This window comes from Cydia strobilella, chromosome 2, assembly GCF_947568885.1.
Source record: "Cydia strobilella chromosome 2, ilCydStro3.1, whole genome shotgun sequence".
Taxonomy (NCBI): domain Eukaryota; kingdom Metazoa; phylum Arthropoda; class Insecta; order Lepidoptera; family Tortricidae; genus Cydia; species Cydia strobilella.
The window spans coordinates 17,970,084-17,983,181 of record NC_086042.1 but is presented as its reverse complement, the minus strand read 5'-3'; the positions used below and the strand labels follow the sequence as shown (position 1 = coordinate 17,983,181).

Below are 13,098 nucleotides of genomic sequence, written 5' to 3'. Positions count from 1 at the left end.
TTTTTAGATGATGTAAGATACGCGTGGCAAAAAAATAAGTGAATTCCCGTTACCAGGGAGGTTTTGGGATTATACTGAGCAACTTTTACTATGGGACCAACCCCGAAATCGCGAAAAAAAAATTTGGCTGTTTCATACATTTTGGCTGGTCCATTTTCTATGGGAGGGTAAATTTTTTTTTTGCGATTTTGTTTTTGGCCCCATAGTAAAAGTTGCTCAGTATAATCCCGAAACCTCCCTGACAACGGGAATGCACTTAATGAAATGAACCTGAATAAAAACTATGCTATGTGCTTTCTCAGGACAAACTATCTCCATAACACGCTTAGATCTTTATAACTACGCAACGGGTTTTGATGCGGTTTTTAATAGAAAGTGATTCAAGAGGAAGGTTTATACGTATGTATAATACATCAGCATTACACCCGTGCGAAGCCGGGGCGGGACGCTAGTTAATATATATGTGTTTTTGGGCTTTTTGAGGTGAAAATAAAAGCATAAAAACAGTAACAATGTTTTATATTCTATCTTAGTGCTATAATATCCACACAAACATGACACAATCACAATCACAATAATAATATAATTATTATTGTACACAAAAATTAATACAAAGTAATGAAATAAATAATATTGGTACGCATTCATTCATAACAAGATTTATCGGTAAATATTTTGTTATTTAATGCATTTAACCTGTTCTAATAGCTATTAAAATGTTCAGTTCAAACGGTCAATACAATAGGTATCTACATCATTTTTCAAAAAGAAAATATTTAGTGTAAGTACCTATAAGTATTTAGAAGACTGTAGTTTTAGCCAAGTAGTAGAAAGAATACTAAAATTATCAGAAGGCTTAAATCTTATGGGAACCTTTTTTAGTATGTATGATGGTTTCATAAACAGGTACTTTAAAAGGCACAGGCTTCTCAACTGGCACAATAACATGCTTTACTACCTCGAACGGCACTTCCTTAATTTTTGGTACATGTACTTGTTTCTCTACGGGATACGGTACCGACTTCTCAACGGGAATAGAAACTTCTTTAATAATAGGTATTACGACCGCCTTTGGCACTGGCACTTGAATAGGAACGGGGTGCGGCACCGGAATGAGGATAGGCTGGTTGATTTTGAACTCTACGTTTTTAGGGATTGGTACAACGACTTCCTTGTAATGCTTTATCTCTTCTGGGTTCTCTTCTTCCACGTGTTGGTGAACTGGATATGAGTGGGCTTTCAGGTTGTGCCCACTGAATCCATGCGCAGCGAAATCGTGAGTACTGCCGTAGTCACTTTGGCCTTCGAAGTCGTGGCCAACCGAGCCGGAGTTTTGTTCGTAGCCGCCAGTGAAATCTGATGCCTGCAGCTGTTCAAAAATAGGTTATTAATAATACCTAATTCACATAAGGAACCATTTTTTCTGTGGTCAAATAATATGTGACAATAACATATACATGTAATATTAATGTCATCAAATTAATCTAAACGGTCTCTTAAGTTTAACTCCTGAATTGAATGTAAGTACAAAAACTAATAAGTGGCTATCCAACCTATTTCGTTTTCCAAAGAGAATAATGAACCAACATAACATAAACTTGGAAACGGATAAAAGGACTCTGTTTCGTGCAACATCCATTACAACCATTTTACTCGGCTGCGTGCAACATGAAAGATCGTGTAATGTTTGCATGCCACTGAATTCATCCTAAATATTAAAACAATGATAACTACAATTTATGAAGTGTACTGTTCGAGGTTGTTCTGTGGTTGCCGCGACTTCGTTGGCCTAGTATCCACCGTCATTTTCACTTCTTTAAAGGATGAAAACTATACCATTTCGTTCCCCGGGTTTAAAAATAGTTACATAAGAAATTTCTTTTAAATCGGTTCAGCGGTTAAAGCGTGAAGAGGTAACATACTTTACTTTTGCATTTATAATATTAGTATGGATTTAACCAAAATAAAACTATAATACCTAAATTCATAGTTACATAAATAACAAAAGATAAGGTAGCAAAAAGTTTATTATCTTTTCGCGTAACTATCAGAACGGCGAAAGTTCACTTTTACTTGTTTTTTAACTTTTCACCTTCGTTCCACTTCCTCCGTCGTACAACCGAAGTTACGTCAGTGAATCGAATTCCCGGAAATTAGCCAACTTCTAAAACCCGAAAGTAGTTCACTTAATCTTTGCCAATTAATGTTGCCTTGCAAAGTTCCTTAATAAGAAATAGAAATATTTATTTGCTTAAACATGGTAATTGCATACAGACGTCAAAAGTCAATTAATTTAGTATCACATGTTTAACCAATCCGCCAAATTTGGGTACCTTTGTTACACATTATACACATAGAGGTTGGTGTGGTGAATGTGTAGAGTTAATTACTTATGCATTTATAATACATCTAAGTTCTTAATTTCCGTATCAACTATAGGCATACCTTACATGTTCTGAGGCTGTAGATATACATACACCACATTGGGTAGGTACCTGTTATTACTAATTAGTGTTCAGTCTAGCTTTATACCCCTAGCGTCCCTCCTATATATGAAGGTAAAGTTTAGGTTTATTTAATAACGCCGTAAATATATCATTAATATGGTAATTAAAACATGCCAGAAACGTACTAAATGAACGGGAGTGGATTATAATCTAAAATTGATAAAACTGTAGCCATATAATATTTTACAAATTTTACCTACCATTATGACAATTGCGATTGTTAATTTAAACATTTATTTGCAAGCTTTATTTACTCGCAATTAATATATTTTTACCCATCAAAAGTATCGCCATGGAATTGCTGCAAGTATCATAGGTATTTACTAAGCTTCGCACCGGGAACGACAGGGAGCGGTTTGTTTGCAAGTATAATATTTTAATTGTAATTAGATTTATAATTTCTATGTCATATGTCTCTTTAAATAAAATTAATTTATTATACCTAAGAAAATAATTAAGTTAACTACCTAAGTAGCTAACTTACTGACACGTGAAATTCAGAAGCCGGCCAACAAGAACTGGCTAACTCAATGACCGGTATAGTTTAGACCTGTCTAATTGCCTATCTGTAATCTCACTAGAGAACTTGGCCAGTCGATTGTCGGTAGATTGACCCAATTGGTAACTTGGAGATAAAGCAGTGTCCCACTTGCAAAACTCTAACTAAATACAGAAACTCGTCGTTGCACGTTCCAATCTTAATACTTTGTTATTATTATAACTACCCTAATCTAGACAGTCCGTTGAATTTACTTCTTACATAGTTTCTTGAAAATATAATAGGTAGGTACTTGCTTAATAGGACATTTGCTTGTCGGCTTTTCAGAATTAAAATTATAAAATATGACGGGACATCTTTACTATGTGAAAAAAATACCTTCCTTAAACGCTATCTATCTAAATGTCCTTAAATATAATATATAAAAGTTAATATATATATAACGTTACCCTCTAAAATACATCCGAAATATACATTTTTCCAAGTGAAACTATTCCTCCTAAATTTTTTGTACATGCGTGTACCTTATAAAATCTTTTTCCGTAAAATGTCCATTATGTGATCGGCTTTAAAGAACCAACATAAATATAAAATAACCTGCTTGAACGACACTTAAGAATTCATAGAGAGTCCCTTTAAAACTTCAAGAAAAATAGCCAAGATTGCAGCGTTTGATAGCCGAAATGAAGTAATAAATCATGTAAAATGTAAAGGCCACAACATCCTCTGAACCCTTCACACTCGTAAATGGACACTCTTCTTCAGTGTCAAACATTTGCGTTTAATTCAGTAAACCTACTTTACGGCCTTAACTAACTAACAATTTCTATAAAATATAATTGGAGCCCACATAACACCATGCGTAAAAATGCCTATATTTTCGATAGAAATAATTAAACGGGTCAAACACATTTCAGAAAAAGGTCACTATTGTGCACAATACAATAAAAGTTAATGACCAAGGTAGGTACATACATATCACGTTTTTTTTATTTAAGTTAAATATTGAAAAAATATACCTATCACACTTATAAGAGTTATAAGGGTGAAGCATAAAGATTTGCTTTTGATTCTCTTAACTTTTCAATGTCTACAGGAGAGACACGAACGAGTTAAGCATACATTACTTAATAAAATTACTAGTGGCTCTATAAGCGTTACCTCATACCGAACCCCCCAGCACTTGCCATTTTGAAAAAAAAAAGTGAATCAAAAAGAAAATCCACATCTATACCTAATTATCACATCTGCTCACAAAATTTCAGGCGAATTGTGAAGGAGAACATTCGGACATACGAAATCATTTTTTCTCAAGCTAAAACTTTCTCGCGCTTCGCGCTCGCTCGGTGAAAAATAATTCCGCAGTGCCATTGCGTATCGTTTTCATATTTTTATCGTTTTTTGCTTTATTTACGCCATCCATGGCTTAATTTCTACATTATTATATTTGTTATTGCTTAAGTGAGCTATTTACATTTGACTACTCGCGCCCCCTGGCAGCAGCGTAAATAGTACGGGAGCGAAGTTAATTAAAAAACCCGGCCAATGTGCAAGTCGTAAGTCCTAACCACGTATTGATGGTTCCGTATAGGTACCATTCGCAAAGTTATAAACTATGAAAGCACCTGACAAATTCTTAATGAAAAGATAAACAGGTGGATTCAAGAACACACTTTGGCGGTGAGTAAACTATATTGCCCCCCTTATTTTACAGTTTTCTGAATTTTCCTTGCAGTTGAGCTATAGGTATATTATAACTTTTATAAGACAAATGCTACGTTACGAGGTCAACGGGAATGCTCTATCCTCGCGAGTGTTGTTTTGACATGCAACATAGACAAGCGTATTGCTTTGACATAAAACTTTGTTTTTTTTTTACTCACCTAGCTCGAAAATATATTATTACAGATGTCAGGACAAAAAAAACTATCTTACATTTGTAATAATGCCATTTGATATACATATAAATATATTGTGTAACATCTTTCGTCATTTTCAGTTATGTGGTTTATGCTATCTTACTTTTTTGCTAGCTGTTTTATTCTAGGGAGGTCGCAGTGCTAACCTAACCTAACCCATTTTTTCAAGGTTTTCGATTCTGCGGGGGCCGCAGTTCTACCATAGCTAAAATTTTTTTTTGCAAGGTATTATATTCTACGGGAGGTCGAAGTTCTAACCTAACCTACCCCAACTTTTGCTAGGTACATACCTACCTATCGTTGTGCGGAGTTGCAGTTCTAACCTAACCTAACCCATTTATGTCATGCAACTAATTATGCCAACACAAATAATTATGTGATGTCACTTGTTAGAACAAATAATATGCTTTAAAGTATGTAATAATTATGACTATATATATTCGGCGAAGTGCAAAAAATGCCCATTAATCCGTTTGATTTCGGGATAATCCAAACTAGTGGGATTTGAAAGTAGGTAGGTATTAAAGTAAATGGATTTCTCTATTGAGAAAAGGATAGTATTTGAGATCTTTTGATGTGCGCACCGAAAAGTGAGACTTTCCGGTACATTAACTATTCAAGAGGACCCTCGCTTAATCTTTTTCTTAGTTGGAAAGAAACCAATACATTGATATCCGGCACACACAAATGGGCTTTTGGTTATTATAAGTATAATACTTATATGCTCGTATTTTTATTCGCATACAATTTGTTATTAGTCTTCACGGAATTTGAAAGTAAATGCGACTACAGAAATTGTATAGTTAGCAGTTTGATTTTTGTTAACCATAAATGTGTCTGCTGCACCGTAGCACTTAAACTGGTGCATCGATTTGGATGAATCAGAATCAGAATCATTGCATTTATTCGGTTGAGTTTTTTTATTTGAAAGCAGGTTTTCTAGCGGTGGTTAATATTAAGCATGTTTTATCTGAATCTTTTAGTCTGTTTCAAGGTCATCAGCTCTTTTGTTAGTTGCTGTGGGGGAGTTTAAAGATTTCAATTTATGTTATTTGTTCTGTTTGTTGCTATAAAAGAAATTAAAAAAAATTGTCGTAAACGAACATAAAAATTTCAACTAACTCTGTCTACGGTTTTTGAGATGCCGGCTGTAAGGTTTGTATTAAGAGTATAGCGCATTAATCATCCATCAATTACACTAATTATGATAAAGGGTTGAAAAAAATCATCATGTATACCTGTTGATCTGCCTGGTCTTGCCTGGCCTGTGCGTACTGCCTGGCCTGTGCGTACTGCCTGTACTGCATGTACGGGTCCCAGGCGTAATGTGCTGAAGACGCCACCACCAGCGCGCTAAGTAACTGTAACAAAAAAAAAACAGGTGTCAGGTACTTACTAGTTTAGTCAAACAATAAATTACACAGTTCATGCAAAAATAATACAATATTAAAACATCTTGTGCTATATCAAAACCTTTCGCTACACCAAGATCTGCATTTTTAATAAAATTAAAGTGTGTAGCCTTAACAGTTTTCTTTTTGCTACTCCACCGGCTACGTAAAACTAAACATATGCAACGCACCATCCTCCTTCGCTTTACACTAAAGGGGCTTAACACACACACACACTTGCTTGTATAATTTTACAAACAAACGTCGTACTTATTTGTAAAATGTTGAAAATGTGCCATAAAAATGTAGACAAATATTACGTACTATCATATATTAATTTTATTATAAATGTTCATTTTTCAGCGTCCATAAGAAGCTGCGTCACCTTTTTTTTTTTAAAAAAACCTTTAAAATAAAGGATGACTCACGCTAGAACGGTCCGGGCCGGGGACGTGGCTTCCGACACTTATTTTTCTATGACAGCTTCAATAGGTGGAATTTGAACACTACCAAAAGCTGGAACTAAAACGATTGAACCCCTTTTGCTTTGCGCCTTGTCATTAGAGTAACAACATTTCGTAGCTTATCGTAACCAACTAACAAGAACGCCGCACGCACTTTGACTTCATGCCCGAGTAGGTACCTACCCAATGACGCCTCGCGAACTAGCCTGCGTCCTATAGATAGTGGCCCGTGAAGTAGCCACTCCATCACGGAGTAAGCTGGTGTGAAATCATGTGGTGCCTTCTGATAGTGCGGTGGTGTACGTCGGGACCATGGGCATATGATTATTAAAGTATATAAATGATTTAAACGACAAGAAGGCATTCGGATGCGTACCTATTTTCAGGAAAAGTTTAATAAAATATTGTTTTACTGTTTGTTGCCTGCTCTTTGAACCGTTTAAATATATATTATGACAAGTTGATTCTTATATTCGGCCTAGTGAATGATAAAGACAGCTAGTAATCATATAACAATTAAAACTTTCGCGTTTTGAATACATATTAAATCATATTTATAACCGGGTGGAAAAACCTGTCTCGAAACGTCGGAAATAAAGGTAACAATAGTACATTGTGCAACGTGGGGGGTAAGTTTAATATTGAACGAGAGTCTATATAATTAAAAACTCGAGTAACAATATTCTTACTCCCGGAGTTACACACAATGTTTTTCATCACACTTGCGAAGAGAAAAATAAATTTTAAGGGAAATCCTTCTTAAATACATTCCATACATTCGTCGGCCACTTTAAAAAAAATCGGCAGTTTAGGCATCGAAGGCACAGACCCATCGGCATTCAGCCACAATTGAAAATTGTGTAAAAATATTTGAAACGGCTATTAAATTAATCAAGTTAAATATTTTAAAGCATAAACAAAAATAATAATTTATAAACGTCAGTATTTTCAAAGTAAAACTCATTTATACCTACCTACTAGTTTCGTATGAATTTATGACATAATAAAAAAAAACTAGTGAGTTACCTATAGCTTTATTTTTTCAGGATCCATAACTCCCGCGGGAACAATATAGGCCTTTGTCCTTCAAATAAAATCTTAAATAAGAAATAAGAATGAAATAAGATCTTTTTCGAGCAAGTGTGATGTAAAATAAATTTGCAGGTCTATCGAATTTATCGGAATCAGTTTACTTCATAATTGACACGGCATTGGCGTGGTCTCAGTACTACAGTACTGTAATTGTAAACCGAGATTTAACTTCATTTCAATGGTATTATTTAAGCTTAATACTTATATGACATTTCAGTATTAAGCAGATTTTAGATAAATAATAAATACTACACAGATCGAAACGAAATAAAGCCGATTTAAAGTTTTAAATCTTTACTGATCGCTGGCATGATAAATATTCAAACAAGAAAAGCAAGTTTCCAGGTCAAATTGGCTTAGCTATTTGAAATTTGAACCCGCGCCAAAATGGAAGTGGTTTTATAAAGCGAAGGTACCATTTGGAAACAAACACGAAAATGGAAGTGAAAAACAAAAAAAAGTAATTAGTCCGAAATCCTGGAACATGCTTCCCCATCTCTAACTGTTGGACATTGTGTTCAACAAATATAAAAAAACCATCATAAAACTTTCAAATAATTCATTTATTTATTCATGATCTATTTAAACATGCTCAGTGCAGCCGCTTATTTATTAGTTTGAGATATCTCGTAAATAGAAAGGGTATCTTGGTAAAAGGACGTAAGTGCCGCAAAATAGTCGCAATTGTTTGCACATAGACATTATGCGTATACTTGCAGTGCAGTGTAGCTAGGAAACAAATGTTATGTATTATCTAATTTATAGCACTCAAGTATTTTAGACCCTAGCCCTGTGGATGCCGTCTTAAAGCTGGTATTGTACTCGTATATCTTACGCATTGTTGGTCTACTCGTATTTTCTCGTTACGTTCAAGACACGGCGGCAGCGGTATATTACGAACGGCAGCGATGTTTCCTTTCCTCTGATTTCAGCTTTCAATCTCGTGTAAGGCATCTTAGCTTTAAAGGATTTTTCGTTACGTTAAAATAATGCAATGTCATAAAGTTTATTCGCTGACATGATTGGGTGACAAACCTTGATATATATTCATGGATGTAAGTAAAGGGAGGTAGATATGGTACCAGGCGCACGATCGTGAGCCATCAAATATAGGTTCCGGAACCTATATTGAGTTAGTCGTACAGGTGACGCCAATGTGTCAACATTGTCACAACCATCTAGAAAATTATACGAAAAAATGCCGTGTTGCGCCTTTTTCGACTGTTTTAACAGCTCGAAACATAAAAACAAATCGCACGGAATCACTTTCCATTCGTAAGTACTGTTATAACATTTAAAAACATTATTATTTGTAAATAATTTTAAAATTATCTTTGTTATTGAGTGAGAGAGATAGCTAAATAATGCATTACCCATGTGAGAAACACGTTTATCCGAGTGTCAAAACTGTCAACTAGGCATGCCCGCTTCAGGAACAAGCTGCAGTTGTATAATCTCTTCCCAAGCGTGTCTTTTCGGTCGAACCATTTCAAGGGAAACCTCGAGATCCCTACTGCCTATGCGTAACCAGAGATCATATCTTTATACTGGTTTTTTGCGGCGCTACGTAAGTTTAACATGGCGAATACTTGACCAGGGTTTCAGAAGTATAAAACGAGGGTCAATTTCATGCTTTAAAATATGATACTCAATGATTCGATATTAATCTCAGTGCAACTCGCTCGCTCATATATTTGCGTGAGAGAGACGGACTAAGATTAGATAATATCAAATCGAGATATTTAAAAAAAATCTAAATAACTTAATGTCACCTTAAGACGACAATGTAAGAAGTATGTAAGTCTCGCCTACACATCTGTATGTGTTATAAGTTTATCTCTATTGTACCTCGAGCAATACGTAAAATATAGGGGTCTCGCTTGCACAGTTGTGTTAACTGTATTCGGTTATCCCTGTTGCTCGTTGTGCACATATACATTATAACGGTGTGTAGTATTTGCAAATGTGTGGGTGCTGGACCAGATTTTAGTTTTGTCAACTATTAACGTCACATATCTACCCCTTTTTATCTATGTATATATTTAGATGAAAATATCATTATTTGACAGTTAAAGTTTCCATGGAGTCGAATTTTACCAGCGATATGCAGAACTTCTTCTACAAGGCGGATACAACCCGCAAGCGAGCTCAAGTTTTTCATCGGAAATTAATAGAATGAAATCACTAATCAATAAGTTTAATATTAAAAGTTTTTTTAAATTAAGAAAATGCCGAATTATCTCCACTCTTTATGGAATGAGTAGGTAAACACATTTTCTCAACATTAAAAAAGTGGTCAAAAACGCATGTTCCCGTCCGTATTTTTTCACCGTGAGCAGAATAATATCACAACAGCATAGTAAATCTTTTCGCAGCGTGGTTACGTTGTCGGATATAGGCTGATATATAGTATTGTTGCCTGCTGCCCATTTGACCTGCATTTATTGTTGCGAAAAATATAAGTACCTACTTTGTCATCATTTTAACTCCGATTAACCACTTAATCATACACATTTTTTTACACACACAAGTAAATTATTCTAAACTAAATTAAACTACGAATTAAATATAAAAAAACCTCACTAAAGTCTCCTGCTTTCGGAATGCCCCTTTGTACCGTCAGACTTAAATGCTGGGCAAAGAAAGAGCCTGCTCTGTGGTCGCCTGAGACACCTATTAGTCGGACCGATACTTCTTTTATGATTTTTTTTATGTCGGTCGACCATGGACCCAGTGTTGCTCTTGCAAGCGCCACAAACTCGTACTCGTTCATTAGGAAAGCGTATTTGCGGCGCTTGAGAGTCTAGGCCTGGTCCGCGGCGGTCCCGGGCTTCCGAGCCGACCCTTCTACGTGGGACGGGGCCAGCGTATCAACGCAGGTAGCATCCCACGCTAAAGGACGGCCAAGGCTCCAAGGAATCAGAGTGCAGCCGTTCGGTTTCTTGCCGTTGGTGGCAGAGAGGACTGACGGCTCTGTATTCGCGGGTAAGGAAGTGGTGCTAAGAGCGCGGCGGATCAGCGGGGCTAAGATGGACGGCTGTTTATCATTTGTCACCATACCTGTCACGCTCTAACAAGTACGTAAGTGCGAAAGTGACGCATGATATGACAAGTGACAAAAACGCGACCATGATACCGGTGCTGGTCATTTAGAGTGGCATGTCGGTAAAGTCGCCCTGCACTTATTTGGCGACCGTGCCGTCCCAGTGCATCCACCGACTGGGTGCATCGACTACACGCGTGTGGCTGGCATACCTTAAATTAAACCCAGGCGGAGGCAAACAGTGATTCGCAAGACTGGTGGCTCTAGGGTAGAGCCACGGTTTCGCGACGGAAGCGCGTGCAGCCAATGCCCAGATTCCACTTAATTAGGTTTTACTACATACAGTGGTCAGATTTGTGCAGTTTAGAAATAATTGATACTACTTAAAAGACAAATGTTTGTACCTACTAGTGTATTTTTCAGCCTGATTTAAGCGTTTATTTTTAAAAACATATTTATTTGTTGTGACTATAAAACAAGTTATTCAGCAATAATGATAAAAATAAATTCACCCACACCATCCCCGGTAACACCTAGGTAGGTACGTGAACAAAATTGCTGAATATTTCACAAGTTATTTTTACCGTTCAAAATTCACTTTTAAATCATCACTATTTTTTTGGGATTTTTAATTTAAAATTTTAATTTTGTATTAATTTTTAATAACGCATGCACTAGTTTTGTGTAATTCACTTGTAATATAAAATAAAAACTCACATATGCCTGAATAACACACATCGTTGCTAGTTCCCCGGTGTCACAAGTAAAAGTAATGTCACAATAGCCAGCTCACCATTTTATAGTCTATCATAGTACGTTCCAATTTTAGGTAACTCCCTATCATTTTATTTTTCATCACAATCCAGTGAACAAGATCGATCAGCTCAATGTAACCAAACTATTTGATAGTTCTACGTTATTTGGACAAGTTATTATATCATCGATGCTTGTGAATGTGACATAAGTGAGTTTTCACCATGTTTTAAGATACATTGCTCGATATATATCGCGCTTACTATTCTATATAGATTGTGGCGCAGTAATGGATTTTGTAGACTAAGAAATTCGCTTTATCAGGTTACTTTTATAATACGTAGTGTTCATTGTGGTTTTATCTTACCTTTTTTTGTTTATTTGCCTCTGACCGAATGAACTGCTTCAAAGTGAGTGTAGGTACTTAAAAATGTATGAATGTACGGAAGGATTTTGCAGCAGGTATTGCAATGTGAAAGTGTTTGCATAATAATGTGACATCGCGGTGGGTTACATTAATTTTTTAAATAGGTACTATTTATGTATTTCCGCAGATCAATCATCTGCAAAGATGCATTGATGATAATGATGGATACCAATAGATATTGAAATCGGTTGTTTGTTGCAATTAGCTCTTAATTATTCTGGTAGTTTAAGATAGGCTTTAAAAGAGCCGATAAAATTAAATTTGTTTTTGTAGTTGAACTTTCATAAGGTTGGTTATAATGCTTTCCATAATATTTTTTATCCGGCAGATATTTACTTTTATTTTTTACTTACAAACTAATTAAAAGATAAACTGCACGTCAAATGGCGGCAAAGAAAACTTTTTCCACGCATGTCACGCATCCGTAGTTTTTTTTAAATTCAGAGACAAACTAGAGTGAAGGTCGATTGCCATATCGTTCGATACCAACATTACCAACTAACAAGCGAGATTTCTCAAATTTGTACGCAATTGACATTTCATTTCGAATAAAACGTCATCTCGACTGATATTAGAATAGATTAGAAGTCAAATCAAATTTCTTTGTTTTTCAGAGATGTTCGAAATTTGAATAAGATAATGTTATCGAAATCGATGATATTATTTAGCATAGAGTAACTTATACTAGAGTGGTACTGTCATTGTAAATTTTGTAACCCCAGTAAATTCACTGCCATCTGTCGACACACTTTAAAAATAAAAATAAATATTTATAAAAATACGATAAAATGTATTTAAATATGGATAAATCCATTTTTTTATTTGCATTAATTATTTTTATGATTTTGACCCATGTTCTTTCACCGATATGCGTTAAAATTGTTAAATAACAAACGAAACCGTCAACGCCATCTATACGACAGTAAGCCAAAGCTAGTAGCGTCCTCTGAACGAGAATCAAATTTTCTTGATTTTCGAGGCACGTTTTTTCCTTAGACTGTAT

The 13,098-nt window shown here is 35.5% G+C and overlaps 1 protein-coding gene across 1 annotated transcript; it reads right to left on the bottom strand.

Moving 5' to 3' along the window:
- Positions 1-799: 799 nt before the first annotated feature.
- Positions 800-11,691, bottom strand: LOC134755463 (uncharacterized). Its single transcript, XM_063692018.1, has 3 exons — positions 11,633-11,691; positions 6,164-6,286; positions 800-1,369 (listed from the first exon to the last, which is right to left on the bottom strand). The coding sequence occupies exons 1-3, from the start codon at positions 11,651-11,653 to the stop codon at positions 857-859; spliced, it is 657 nt and encodes a 218-aa protein (XP_063548088.1). The 5' UTR covers positions 11,654-11,691; the 3' UTR covers positions 800-856.
- Positions 11,692-13,098: the final 1,407 nt, after the last annotated feature.